The sequence below is a fragment of the Suncus etruscus genome, chromosome 12 (genome assembly GCF_024139225.1).
Source record: "Suncus etruscus isolate mSunEtr1 chromosome 12, mSunEtr1.pri.cur, whole genome shotgun sequence".
NCBI lineage: Eukaryota > Metazoa > Chordata > Mammalia > Eulipotyphla > Soricidae > Suncus > Suncus etruscus.
The window spans coordinates 18,713,512-18,728,453 of NC_064859.1; the positions used below are offsets into that span (position 1 = coordinate 18,713,512).

General features: G+C 50.6%; 1 protein-coding gene across 1 annotated transcript in view; it reads left to right on the forward strand.

Moving 5' to 3' along the window:
* SPTBN1 (spectrin beta, non-erythrocytic 1) overlaps positions 1 to 14,942 on the forward strand; it is a 120,762-nt gene that overhangs the window by 71,132 nt on the left and 34,688 nt on the right. Inside the window, exons 4-13 of the mRNA XM_049784810.1 lie at positions 282 to 373; positions 2,427 to 2,507; positions 2,878 to 2,993; positions 5,494 to 5,606; positions 6,311 to 6,498; positions 7,958 to 8,075; positions 8,819 to 8,977; positions 10,182 to 10,484; positions 11,984 to 12,137; positions 14,000 to 14,870. Of these exons, the coding sequence (XP_049640767.1) occupies positions 282 to 373; positions 2,427 to 2,507; positions 2,878 to 2,993; positions 5,494 to 5,606; positions 6,311 to 6,498; positions 7,958 to 8,075; positions 8,819 to 8,977; positions 10,182 to 10,484; positions 11,984 to 12,137; positions 14,000 to 14,870 (2,195 nt within the window). The remainder of the gene's footprint in view (positions 1 to 281; positions 374 to 2,426; positions 2,508 to 2,877; positions 2,994 to 5,493; positions 5,607 to 6,310; positions 6,499 to 7,957; positions 8,076 to 8,818; positions 8,978 to 10,181; positions 10,485 to 11,983; positions 12,138 to 13,999; positions 14,871 to 14,942) is intronic.

Below are 14,942 nucleotides of genomic sequence, written 5' to 3' on the forward strand. Positions count from 1 at the left end.
GGGAGTCCTCTTGGAATGTCATGAAGTTCAAGGCATACAGGACTAGTCTGTCTCCCCTGTGCTGATGGGTGGGAGGGTGGCTCAGATGGAGAGGAGAAACCAGGTGACTAGTCTCCGCTCACCGTCCATCTGTCTGGAATAAGAGCCAGGATTGGTGCTTCTGTGAGGTGTCCTGAGGGACAGAGACCCTTTCCCATGAGCGCCGGTTATGTGTAGATCTGCCCCTCATGGGCTGTCGGTACACGCTGACCTGTCCACTCTTACTTCTTTGTGACTCTCAGATCCAAGATATCAGCGTGGAAACGGAAGACAACAAAGAGAAGAAGTCAGCCAAGGATGCACTGCTGCTGTGGTGCCAGATGAAGACGGCCGGGTGAGTGCCAGCCTCTCTGCTGGGCCAGTCCTGTCCCTGCAGCTGGTGACAAGCCTCTTCTCTGACTTACGAGCCGTTGATACGCCAACCTTCCAGCCAGCAGCCAGAGTGGGAGTAGTTCTGATTTATATTCTGGACCTGTCATCAAGCTCCATACTCAGTATCCCTGGCTGTCTCTCTCTCTCACTCTCTCTCTTTTTGCCCACACCCAGTGATACTCATGGTTGTTCCTGGCTCTACACTCAGAGGATCATTCCTGGCAGGGCTTAGGAACATATGGGATGCTGAAGACTGAACCCCAGGTTGGCAGCATGCAAAGCCAGACCTCCTACAGTGCAGAGGCTCAGGCCCTACCCCGTCTGTCATAAGGAGGCACCAGGAAGAACGTACCTTGGCTTTTTTTGTTTGTTTGTTTTTGTTTTTGTTTTTGGGTCACACCCGGCATTGCTTAAGCGTTACTCCTGGCTCTATACTCAGAAATCGCTCCTGGCAGGCTCAGGGGACCATAGGGGATGCTGGGATCCGAACCACCACCGTCCTTCCGCATGCAAGGCAAACGCCCTACTTCCATGCTATCTCTCCGGCCCCGGCTTTTTTCTTTTTAAACATATATATTTTTATTTAAGCACCATGATTACATGCATGTTTGTAGTAGGGCTTCAGTCATAAACAGAATAACCCCCTTCACCAGTGCAACATTCCCAGCACCAATGCCCCCTCTCCTCTCACACCCCTGTCTGTATTCACAGATGTACCTTGGATTTGTTTTTTAATTTTTTTATTTAAACACCTTGATTACATACATGATTGTGTTTGGGTTTCAGTCATGTAAAGAACACCACCCATCACCAGTGCAACATTCCCATCACCAATGTCCCAAATCTCCCTCCTCCCTACCCAACCCCTGCCTGTACTGTAGACAGGCTTTCTATTTCCCTCGTACATTCTCATTATTAGGATAGTTCAAAACGTAGTTATTTCTCTAACTAAACTCGCAAAATGGTCTCACTCATCTATGGGTTTTAAGAAAAATGAAAGACATTCTATACCTTGGATTTTAAAACTCTTAAGACCAGCTTCAGAAAACACAGCCATGAAATGGAAGCCTATGTGCTTATCTTCCTTTTTTGTTTTGTTTTGTTATTGGGCCAAACCCAGTAGCACTCAGAGGTTACTCCTAGCTCTGCCTTCAGAAATTGCTCCCGGGGATCATATGTGATGCCTCTGGGTATTGAACCCTGTAGGTCACAAGTTGGCCTTATGCAAGGCAAATGCCCTACCTGTTGTGTTATCTATCACTCCAGCCCCCTATCTTATTTTTTATTTTAATTTTTTCTGCTTTGGAGACCTTTAAGAATCATGTTTATGCCTTATCAGTTTCCATTCTCTATCTCCTTCATTGAAAATAGCTACCATTTAGAACTGTTTCTTTGGGTTTTGTTTTATATGGATTTGGGGTCATACCTGGGTGTGCTCAGAGTTTACCCATGGCTCTGTGCTCAGGGGTCACTCCTGGCAGGGCTTGGGGAACGATATCAGAAGCTGGAGATCAAACCCAGATTGGCCACATGCAAGGCAAGCACCCTGTGCACTGTATCATCACTCTGACCTCAGATCAGTGGTTTTTAATCAATCTTTTTACACTTTCAGTCTGATGAAATTGGAGAAACAGTTCACAGGTGACCAAGATCGAAATGTTAAAAGATATATTGTGTTTTTCTTTTTTGTTTTGTTTTGTTTTCTGGCCACAGTGGCAGTGCTCGGGTTACTCCTGGCTCTGCACTCAGAAATTACTCCTGGCAGGCTTGGAGGCCCCCTATGGGATGTCAGAGATCTAACGCAGATTGGCTGAGTGCAAGGCAAAAGCCTTCCCCACTGTGCTATTGCTCTGGCCCCATGTAATATGTTGAATATTCTTTTGTCTTTACTTAAATGGATTGTCCTGAGGGGTAGTCACAGTCTCGGGTTTTCCTGGGTTGATCATCATCCATGTAACCCTCCTATGGCAGAAGATCAAATCTTCCTGAGTGACTTTACTGCTTTTCTCCAATAGGTACCCGAATGTCAACATCCACAACTTCACCACCAGCTGGCGGGACGGGATGGCCTTCAACGCACTGATCCACAAGCACCGGTAGGCAGGCGCCACTCTGGGCTCTGGGGGACAGACGGAGTCTTGTCTGCACTACATGTCAGGGGTCCTTAGTCCTTGTAAGAACTGTTGTCTTTAATGGAGAACAGCAGTGAAGGGGCCTGCATTCCTGTGAGAATATCAACTCTGCCAGACAAGTTTGTCCATTCTGCAGGTCTCTTAGTAAACTTTGAATTTAGGGCCTGAGTAATAGCAGTGGAGAGGGCTTTTGCCTTCCACTCAGCTGACCCGAGTTTAATCCCCACCACCTCATGGTTCCCAGAGCACTGCCTCCCAGATCACAGTTTTTTTTTGTTGTTGTTGTTGTTCTCAAGCCATAGTTTTGGTTATGCCCGGTTCCTGTTTCCCACAGGCCTGACCTGATTGACTTCGACAAGCTGAAGAAATCCAATGCGCACTACAATCTGCAAAATGCATTTAACCTGGCAGAACAACACCTGGGCCTCACGAAACTGCTGGACCCTGAGGGTAAGCTCCCCCACGGATAGGCATGCGGATGGACAGACTGAGAGGGACACTTGTAGCGTCTCTAACACCAAGTGGTCACATCAGATCTGCCCAGTGATGGTTGATTTCATGCATCCAGTGAGCTTTGGGGAATATCCCAGGGAGAATGAAGAGCTCCCTTTGGGGTGCAGATTTGTCCAAGCCTTTGAAATGGCCCTGAATGGGGAGTCCTATGGGGAGTCTCTGAGGGAGATGACCGAGCTGCCTGAGGGGACCAATGTTAGCAGAGAGGAGGCATGTTTTGGGGACTCACAGTTGTCAGGGAGACACATTTAGGGGGATGGCAGCAAATGCCACTGGAAGGGCGGGTAAGGCCTTGTAGGGAAAACTGAGTGGGCAGTGGGGGTCATGGAGAATTCCTGGCCACGCTCAAGGGACAGAAGCAAATTTGATGGTCACTAGTGAGTGACCATCGGGACCATCTATATTGTGGAGCAAATGGCAAGGGACGAGCAGGAGACTTGAGGCTCTACAGTGTTTGCTTCGAAACAAGAAAGTGTTTGGGTTTTTGTTTTTGTTTTTGTTTGTTTTTTTTTTTTGGTTTTAGTTTTGGTTTTGGTTTTTAGGCCACACCCAGTGGTGCTCAGGGGTTACTCCTGTCCCTGTGCTCAGGAATCACTACTGGCAGGCTCAGGGGACCCTATAGGATGCCGGGGATCAAACCCAGGGCAGCTACATGCAAGGCAAATGTCCTCCTTGCTGTGCTATTGCCCGGCCCCTAAGAAAGCAATTTGGTGATAGGGCTTCATTAGGGGGCTGGAGAGGCAGGACAGCATGGGACTTGCACGAGGCTGACCCAAGTTCAATCCTCAGCCCGCCCCCTCCCCAGACCCTCCAATTAGGCTTCATTAGGAAAGGGGAACCTCTGGGTAAGAACCCTCTTTGGTTCCTCATAGTGGAACTTTAAAGACTTGGCACAGGCACACAGAACCCAGCCCACATGGGACACTAGCCCAGCTCATCGTGGGCATCCTTGCTTGGCAGGGTCCAAGTTTAGTGTCACTTCAGCAGGTGCAGCTCTTAGACAACCTTGATCTCCTCTGAGAAGCATTTAAGGAGAAGAAAGAGGGTTTGATTTTAGTCAAGGAGCTTTTTACAGGCTCTTTTGGAAATTGGAAAGCAAATAGGGCACAAGTGAAAAGTCTGACCGTTTCTTACATGTGCTACAGGAAGTTCAACTCCCCAAGGGCAGCTCGAGGTCATGAGGCCACTGCTATTGCTTGGTGCCTCCCAGTCACTCACATGCTCCCTACCGGAAGCCAAGATACAGTTAACTTGGTTTAACCCATTTGCTGGTTTCTCGATACAAACAGAAAACGAACATTCCTTAGCTCTGTGATAGAGGTTTGGACTTAAACCCTGTCTCACAATGGGAAGGAATTATGTCTTAGCCTTGCCTGCTCTGTGCTTTGGTAAAGAGTTGTCTTTTGGGGGCTAGGGAGATAGCACAGGCGTTTGCCTTGTAAACAGCCGATCCAGGACCTAAGGTGGTTGGTTCAAGTCCCGGCGTCCCATATGGTCCCCCGTGCCTGCCAGGAGCTATTTCTGAGCGGATAGCCAGGAGTAACTCCTGAGCACCGCTGGGTGTGGCCCAAAAACAAACAAACAAACAAAAAAAAGAATTGTCTTTTCTTGGGGCTGGAGTGATAGCACAATGGGTAGGACTAAGACATGTATGCATTCCACCAGAGCTCCATCACCAGCATCCTGTATGGTCCCCCAAACATTGCCAGGAGTGATCCCTGAGTTTGGAGCCAGGAGTAACCTCTGACCACCCCCGGGTGTGGCCCAAAACAAACACAGGAAAAAAAAAGAAAAAGAAAAAGATATTCAAAGGCTGAATAACCATGAGAAATCACTGGCACCATCACAATAATATGGACTCTGGAAACACCCAGTTGGGGCTGGCTGGGCCAGGTGATGAACAACATGTATGTGGGGACGGACCATATTGCAAAGAATTTAGACTGATTCTTCATTGGTTTTCATTTCTCTAGTATTTCTGCTTATATTTTGCCTCTTTGGTAAAGTGGTCATTTTTGTTAAGGTTCTAAATAGTAAAGGGCTCTTCTCTTTTTTGGAGGGGACAGTGGCCTTGAAGTTGGGACTGTATGTTGCTTTGTGCTCAATACCCAGTGTTTGCAGTCTTTGGAGGACCCCGTGATACTGGGGACGAGCCCAGGGTTGCTCTGATCCCTCCATGTTGCTCTGGCCCCTGGAAGGTCCTTGTGATCAGATAGTGAAAGAGTTCATGAACTGGCCTCCCACTGTCCTATAGTTCATGCTAGGACAGCACCCATGGGACGAAACCCTGAGAAGCAGGGGACTTCTTGGGGCTCTCCCTAACCCCAGGACAGGACTTGGAGAGGCAGGAGTTCCTGGTGGGCAACCTCACCCCCAGGACGGGACCCTGAGAAATGAGGAGATCCGGCTGCTTATCGTGGTCTTTCTTGGGCTCCAGATATCAGTGTGGATCACCCCGACGAGAAGTCCATTATCACCTATGTGGTCACCTACTACCACTACTTCTCCAAGATGAAGGCGTTGGCCGTGGAAGGGAAGCGCATTGGGAAGGTGAGCTCACGTCTGTCTGTCTTCTTGCTGTGATGGCTAAGGAAAGAAAGTGCTCGTCTTAATCAGCTCTGAGCAAGTAATGAGCACTGTGTCCTTAGCCCAGAGTTGTTGGAGTGGGGCAGGGGGACACATTCCAAAAGGCATCAGAATAGGTTGGTGACAACAGAGGGGGGCCATGAGGGTGGACCCCAGCTCTCCTCACTCTTACAAGAAAATGGAACGGAAACTCTGAGTCGGCCAATGTCACAGGCCTAATTACTTTGTAGTACAGTTGAAGGTCTCAGTCCCCTGCTTTTTGATTCTTTTTTCGCTTGGCTAGGAAGCATAATCTTTATCAACTAGATGACATTGTTTGCTCAAGGGAATGAATAGAAAGGCGGGGTCAACCATTGAACAGGACCCAGCAAACAGGAGCCCTTCATAATGTTTCTCTACAGAGTGGAGGGCACTGGATCCATTTAGAACCCTTGCTTGGGGGTTTGGAAGTACCCCGCACAATCACAGTTGCTTTCAGCTGTTACTGCTCACACATAATAGCCATGGTCTGAGAGCCTGATAGCTCGTGGTGCCCAGTATGTGAAATGCTCATGCCAAGGTCATGCAGATGTGTGTCAGAGCTGGCCATCACAGATGCGGGGTTGCTGCCATGTGTGCTTGCTCTGTGCAGTGCGACCATCTTCCCTGTTTCCCTCTCTTGGTCACAGGTGCTTGACAATGCTATTGAAACAGAAAAAATGATTGAGAAGTACGAATCCCTGGCCTCTGACCTTCTGGAATGGATCGAACAGACCATCATTATCCTGAACAATCGCAAATTCGCCAACTCACTGGTTGGTGTCCAGCAGCAGCTGCAAGCATTCAACACTTACCGCACGGTGGAGAAACCACCCAAGTAAGGCCCAGGGTCAGCTGCAGTGCCCTGATTGTGGGGGAAGTGGGGAGTGACCAGAGCCTGTAGACCCGCCGTGCTCTGACCCAGAGCTCAGTGCTCGCTGCCCCCATCTGATCCTCAAAGCAGAAACTCATGTTATTAACATCATGCCCTCTGTAAGCTCTTTTTGGGAGGATCTTGATGCATGAGAGGCCTATGGAATGGCTCAGGTCTCCAGTTCCTCTCCCCAAACTCTGAGGCTGCTTATGTTTCACAGTTTCTTTGAGGGATTTTTAGAAACATATGCGTGAGTTAGGAGATAATAAGTGATTCTGAGGCCCCAACCCAGCATCCTGCCCACCGGCAGCTGTGTCACAAAGTATGTCGTAAAGTATGTTTTCAATGAGTCAGGAAGAAAGATGGAGCATCAGCTGTATTCAAATCAGGTTTCTTATGTCCTCTCAAGCTAGATTATTTGCATCTTTCAAAAACGTATCATTGAGCTGGAGCAATAGCACAGTGGGGAGAGCCTTTGCCTTGTATACAGCCTACTCAGGTTTGATCCCCTGCATCTCATATGGTCCCCTGAGCCTGTCAGGAGTAAGTTCTGAGCACAGAGCCAGGAATTCCTGAGCACCACTGGGTGTGGCCCAATCCTACCCCACCCCCCAAAAAAGTATCATTGGGCTGGAGCAATAGTACAACAAGTAAAGCATTTTGCCTCATATGTGGCTGAGCCAGGTCTGATTCCCAGCATCTCATAGAATCCCCTGAGCACTACCAGATGTGGCCTCTCTCCAAGAAAAATTGTGCCATTGCTAAATAACTTCACCTTGTTTCTCAATTATGAAAATCTGAAAGTTGTTCCTCCCGACTTCCCTAAGGTCCCTTCAGTTGTCAGTATCTTTCTGAGGTCTCTGATAATTCCCTGTTGATGATCTGGGAGGCAGTCATTGGAAATCATCCTTCTAAATCTAAAGTATTCGGCTGCTTTCTGAATGAAGCCAGCCCCGAGTCCCGGGGTCCCGGAGTCCTGGCTGAGGGCAGAAACCATAGATGCACTTTTTCCTTGCAAAGGCCATTCAGAAATTCATGACATTATTCATGAGCCAATAACAGCTTTATGCCTGTCCTTTTGTGAATCAGAGCAAGGACAGATGAGTTCACAGGCCACAATGGGCCCGTGTGCCCATTATCCCCTAGTTTCTGTCAAGATTCGGAACCTTGGCCAAGAGGATCTGCAAAAGGAGGAGCCGTGTGATCTGCTGAGCATAATTCTCAGCAGCAGTAATACCTGTAGTTGGAAAGAACTAAGACCTGGAACACTGAGGCAGTGGCTTGAGGAGGGAGGGGGCGCCACACACTTGCATTTTATAGAAGTAGAGGCAGATGCCATTCACCCCTTTGTGTCTACGTGACGATCTCCTTTCCCTGGAAGGAGCTCAACAGAGCCACTGATATGTGTCTCCCCTTTCCGCAGGTTTACTGAGAAGGGGAATCTGGAAGTCTTGCTCTTCACTATCCAGAGCAAGATGAGAGCTAACAACCAAAAGGTTTACATGCCCCGTGAAGGAAAACTCATCTCCGACATCAACAAGGTACGGACAAGACTCAGGTGGCCCTGCCGCTGGCCTTGCGCTCTGGCTATGGGAGCATGGTGTCTATCTATTGCTGGGGTTCAGGGGTGCAGAGTCACTCATGGGGAATGTCCAGTATTTTCCCAGCTGCACGAATACACACTGGGCTTCCCCACCTTCTCTGAGACAAACCAACACGCACATCTTGAGTCATAAGCAAGGGCTACAGCTCTTAAGATTGTGTGTCTGGAATCTCTAAGGTCAGAGATTCGCATTTTTGACTCCTCCCATCAGGGAAGCTGCTTAAACCATTTCTTTTTTCTTTTTTTAACCAGGAATTACATTTTAATTATTTTTTACATTGATTATTATTTTTGTTTTAGATAATAGTATTTTTTGAGCACTTTCAAGTTCATGGAAGAAAATGTGAACTGAGAGTGAAGACAGACCCATGCAGCCTCTCTTTCCCACCCCTTCCAATCCTACTGCTACAAACATAGTCCCTTAGTGTGAGACACTTTACAAGATTAATGAAGCCATGTTAATCACAATATTATCAGATATTCTATGGCTTGCTTAAGGGCTTACTCTTTTTGTTAAAATATTTCCACACATTTTGACAATGACACATGATTACTGTGATTACAGCATCTATATGAATGCATATAAAATAACTCATTGCAAGCAAACTCCATAGTCCTTCTGTGTTGTGTCTCACCTTCCTTTTCTTGGAGACTAGGAACCAACCTCTTCTTTGCTTTCAGGCCTGGGAACGACTGGAAAAGGCGGAGCACGAGAGGGAACTGGCTCTGCGCAATGAGCTCATCCGGCAGGAGAAACTGGAACAACTCGCCCGCAGATTCGACCGCAAGGCGGCGATGCGAGAGACGTGGCTGAGCGAGAACCAGCGTCTGGTGTCTCAGGTCCTGCCGCTGAGTTACTAGAGCATTTGTCCCGGGAGTCCCAGGGCCATCCTGAAGTCATGGCAGGCATCCCACCCGGCCCTGTGATAGGACGTTTTCAGTGTCCTATGTTCTTCCTCTCTTGTATGTGACAGGGCAGGGATTTGGGACCACCTTTAGCAGAGATTGTTTAGAGAGAGTGAGTGTGAGGGAGTCACTCATAAATGATTTTTTAAAACATTCTCTTTCCAGGCCCAAGAAATAGCACCGCAGGGAGAGCTCTTGCCTTGCTTGTGGCTGATCCAGGAGCAATTTCTGAGTGCAGAGCCATGAGTAATCCCTGAACGCTGCTTGGGTGTGGCTAAATAAAAACCCCAAATAAACAAAAAAGATGTACTTGCAGTTTGTGCAATAGTACAACAGATAAGCCACTTGCCTTGCACATGGCTAACCTGGGTTCAATCCCTGACACTCCATATGGTCCCCTGAGTACCTCCAGGAGTGATTCCTGAGTGCAGAGCCAGGAATAACCCCCGAGATTCACAGGGTGTCATCCAAAAACCAACAACAATCAATTTTCCTTCCCTCCATCTTTGACCAGCTCACCCTTTTGTATAGGCTGGTCATGAAACCAGTTTCAAGAATAATTTTCTTTCTTCCTTTCTGCTTAAATAAACTGTGGCCTTCACCAGTCCAAGCCTTCAGGGGCTCTTAGGGAGCCATTCCCCTCTGTAGCTGAGGTGCCTTGCCAATGTATCTACTCCCATTCTGAAAACTGTTGAGTTTTCATTTCTTACCCGCTTAACCCCCTCCCCTCGCTTTAATGGTGCTGAGGGACCAGACCTGGCCACAGGAAGGTGTTCTCTGCTGAATTAGTGGGCTTGGGGAGCCAGAGTCAGCCAGGGAGGGTGCAGACTCAATGCTTTGTCTCTAGGAGCCCCGAGTTGTGTTTGCTTATTTGTTTGTGTTTTGGCTTTTGGGCCACATCCAGTGGCACTCAGGGCTTACTCCTGGCTCTGCACTAAGGAATCACTCCTGGCAGGCTCAGGGATCAAACTCTGGGTTGGTAGTGTGCATGATTAAGCAAACACCCTACCCACTGTGCTATCCCTCTGGCCCACTCTCTCCTTGGAGCACCAAGTTTTTAGTGCTCACTCTCTACTTTTCTGTTCCTTTTTTGATTGTGTGTTTGATTGTTTCTCACGTGTCTTCCATTCTTCTGCAGGACAACTTCGGGTTTGACCTACCCGCCGTGGAAGCTGCCACGAAAAAGCACGAGGCCATCGAGACAGACATTGCAGCCTACGAGGAGCGAGTTCAGGCTGTGGTGGCTGTGGCCAGGGAGCTGGAGGCCGAGAACTACCACGACATCAAGCGCATCACGGCACGGAAGGACAATGTCTTCCGGCTCTGGGAGTACCTGCTTGAGCTGCTTCGGGCTAGGCGGCAGCGTCTGGAGATGAACCTGGGGCTGCAGAAGATCTTCCAGGAGATGCTCTACATCATGGACTGGATGGACGAGATGAAGGTGAGGCTGATCAAGAGGGCACAGGGCTGGCCTAATCTAACCACTGGTGCTCAGGTCAATGCCCCAGGCTGGCGTCCCTGCCCTTGCCTGTGGGAGAGGAAACATGGATGGTGGTAGCTGCAGTAAGTCCCAGGGTTCTCATGTCTCTTGGAAGATGAGATTCAGACAGTGGTAGCCTCAGTGAATCCTGGGAACCTTCGAAGGGCATTTCGGCTTTTGATCATTTCAAGTTGACCTTGCTCTGTATGTCATTGGCTGGTCTGGGCAGGCAGTGTAGACAGTGCAGCCAAGTTCAGGCTGAGTCTGGTCTGCCTGGACTCCATCTTGGCTCTTTTCATGGGGCTTAGCTGATCTTGTGCCTACTGGACACCTTAGCCCATCACGGGGAGCACTTGTGGCGGGTGACCCCACGCTTATTCCTAGGCACCACAACCACCCACATGGAGCACCCGACATGGTGGGTGATCTTGGCTCAGTCCCTGGGGTGATCTTGGTCCTTCCCCCAGGGCATCATTTCGTTGTGACCTCAGTGGCACACAGTTCCCCACTTCACACTCCACCCAGGGTGCATCTGCCTTCATGTGCCCAAGACAGGGCCTAGAGCAGGTCATGGAAAACTCATCCAGTGCATCAACCAGACAGTTCCCTGGACCTCCGAACTCAAGCAAAGAAGGGCCGTTGTGAGGCAGCGCTAGAAAAGGGGTGTCCTAGGTTTGACTTTATATTCACAAGGGACCTCCCTTCTTGTTGCACATACCCTTGTCTTTCCTCACCTCTGGAACTGCTCCTGGCATCAGACAGGGCGCCTTGATAACATCATTTTCCTTTGGACTGTTCCAAACTGTGCTGGGGCCTCGCGTGTGTCCTCAGGCAGAAATGAGAGGTGCTTCCCTACCTGAAAGCTGCGATGCTCAGTTCTAGTTCAGAGAGGACCTGGCCTTGCTCAATGTGGACAGGAAAGGAGAAAATCCATCCCCAAAAGAGGAGGTGGGACAGGACCCAAATTTGCCTGATGGAAGTAACACGAGAACATAGTTGTGGCTTCAGACTCTGTCAAGATTTGGCTTGACCCTGCTTGGTAAAAGGTGCGGCTTGCTTGGTTCAAGCCTGCCTGCAGGGCTTATGGTGTAGTGACTCAGCTGGAAAAGGCTCCAGCAGCTTTGGGGTGTCCTCCCCTTTCACCCCTGCTGTGAGTTGCTCCATCACTTTGACCCACCTCAGTGCTGTCACTGTTGCCACAGGGGCTTCCTTGAACCCCGATTTACTATAGATCTGGTTTTCCATTCATATTCTTCTCTCCCTTTTTAGTTTTAATTTTTCAGACTTTCTGTGCTTTTTCGCTCAAGTCTATCTTGTTTCTTCCTGGGCAGAGTGTCTTTACTTGGCTCCTGTTCTTTGGGCCATGGTCCTCTGTCAGCTCCCCACAGCCCCCTACCACCTGGAGCTCAGCTAGCCAGGGGTCCCCGTATGTGCTCACGGAGGGGGCCTCTTCCATGCAGGTGCTGCTGCTGTCTCAGGATTATGGCAAACACCTGCTGGGCGTGGAGGACCTGCTCCAGAAGCACGCGCTAGTGGAGGCCGACATTGGCATCCAAGCTGAGCGTGTGAGGGCCGTCAATGCATCCGCCCAGAAGTTCGCCACCGATGGGGAAGGTGAGGCTGGGCCTGGTGCTGGGTGAGGGTGCTGGGTGCCTGGTGGCTGCCTTTCAGAACAGCTTAGGGTCCCTGGGTTGGGGTTCCTGATGTCACCACTTCTGAGTTTCCAGCAGGATCCGTGCACCAGCAGGCTCTGGGACAGGGGCATTCTGAAAGTGTTTTGTTTTGATTTGGGGCCACAGCTGGAAATATTGGGGTTACTCAGGCTCTGTACTCAGGAATCACTCCTGGCAGTGCTCCAGAGAAAATATGGGAAGCCAGTGATTGAACCCATGTTGACCATATGCAAGGCAAGTGCATAACCTGCAGTGCTGTTGTTCTGGCCCCTGAACTCTTTTTTTTTGGTTTTTGGGCCACACCCGTTTGACGCTCAGGGGTTACTCCTGGCTATGCGCTCAGAAATCGCCCCTGGCTTGGGGGGACCATATGGGACGCCGGGGGATCGAACCGTGGTCCGTCCTACGCTAGCGCTTGCAAGGCAGACACCTTACCTCTACCGCCACCTTCCCGGCCCCAAGGCCCCTGAACTCTTAACTTTTAAGGAACCACATCCAGGGTGTTCATGGTTTTCTACTGGCTCTGTTCTCAGGAATCACTCCTGGAGGGGCCCAGGAGGACCATTTGAGGTGCTGAGATGCTGGGTCTAGAACCAGGTCAGGTACAGGGGAGGGACACTCCCCTGTCTCACCAGCCCCCAAATCCTCACTTTTTTTCTTTTTCGGTTTTTGGATCATACCTGGAGATGCTCCCTGGCTTTGCACTCAGGAATCATTCCCGGCAGGTGCTGTGGACCCTCTGGGATGCCGGGGATTGAACTGGGGTCTCCTATGTGCAAGGCAAACGCCCTCCCTGCTGCGCTCTCCCTCCAGATTCTGAACATTTTCAGCTCATCTTCCTGCTCTAAATGGACACGCTGTTTCTTTGACACTCATTGCTACCCAGGTTCAAGGGATTTGGCATCTGGCGGTGGCGCTTTGCCACCAGGTGTGGTTGCTCCCAGTCTCAGGCCTTTCCTGCTCATTTGTGTGTCTCTGCAAGCACCTGTGTGGGAAGGTTTGGTGTTAGAAAGGCAGAAACGGGGCCGGTGAGGTGGCGTTAGAGGTAAGGTGTCTGCCTTGCAAGCGCTAGCGTAGACGGACTACGGTTCAATCCCCTGGCGTCCCACATGGTCCCCCCAAGCCAGGGGCAATTTCTGATCGCTTAGCCAGGAGTAACCCCTGAGCATCAAATGGGTGTGCCCCCCCCAAAAAAAAAATAGAAAGGAAGAAACACTCCTTTCCATCTTTTTTTTTTTTTTTTTTTTTGGTTTTTGGTTTTATAGTCACACATGGTGATGCTCAGGAGTTACTCCTGACTTTGTGCTTACGGATCACTCCTGGCAGACTTAGGAAAGCCTATGGGATGCCAGGGATAGAACCAGAGTCAGTTACATACACAACAAGTAAATACCCTCTGTCATGTTTCTTAAGATATGACTCACATAGAATCAGGTGATACTTCCAAGCTCTTCTCCACTGAGGCCCTTTCAGGAGGCGCTCCATGATCCTATCACATGGGCCTGTTTTGGAAATCCTAAAAACCTGGGCCCAGAGGCCTGGACCAGAGCAAGTGGGGTGGGCGCTTGCTCAAACCTTGGTTCAATTCCCATATGTTTGAGCATCTATTCATCCATATGTTCCCCCGAGCCCATCCAGAAGTTACTGTTGAGCACAGAGCCAGGAATAAACCCTGAGAATTGCTGGGTGTGATCCCCAGAACAAGCCAACAAATAAAAGAAAGCAGGGTGCCTGCAGAGAAGCCAGCAGGAGCTTGTGCCCTACCCGGCCGCAGCCCCACGACCTTCCTTGTCATCCTCCCAGGTTACAAGCCGTGCGACCCGCAGGTGATCCGGGACCGTGTGGCCCACATGGAGTTCTGCTACCAAGAGCTGTGCCAACTGGCAGCCGAGCGCCGGGCACGGCTGGAGGAGTCTCGGCGGCTCTGGAAGTTCTTCTGGGAGATGGCTGAAGAGGAGGGCTGGATCCGCGAGAAGGAGAAGATCCTGTCCTCCGACGACTATGGCCGGGACCTCACCAGCGTCCTACGCCTGCTCAGCAAGCACCGTGCCTTTGAGGACGAGATGAGCGGCCGCAGCGGCCACTTCGAGCAGGCACTGCGCGAGGGCGAGGCCATGATTGCCGAGGAGCACTTCGGCTCGGAGAAGATCCGGGAGCGCATTGCCGACATTCGGGGCCAGTGGGCTAGCCTAGCAGAGCTCTCGGCCGTGCGCAAGCGACACCTGGAAGAGGCCTCGCTGCTGCACCAGTTCCAGGCCGACGCCGACGACGTGGATGCCTGGATGCTGGACATCCTTAAGATCGTGTCCAGCAGCGACGTGGGCCACGACGAGTACTCGACGCAGTCCCTGGTCAAGAAGCACAAGGACGTGGCCGAGGAGATCGCCAGCTACCGGCCGGCCCTGGACTCGCTGCACGAGCAGGCAGGCGCACTGCCCGCTGAGCATGCCGCGTCCCCTGCCGTGCAGGGCCGGCTGGCGGGCATGGAGGAGCGCTACCGCGAGGTGGCCGAGCTGACGCGGCTGCGCAAGCAGGCCCTGCAGGACACCCTGGCATTGCACAAGATGTTCAACGAGGCCGACGCCTGCGAGCTCTGGATCGACGAGAAGGAGCAGTGGCTGGACAACATGCAGATCCCTGAGAAGCTCGAGGATCTAGAGGTGATCCAGCACAGGTGAGCTGGAGGGGAGGTATAGGGAAGGGGGAAAGGAGAAATGGGAGGGTGTGAGAGGGAGGGGGAGGGATG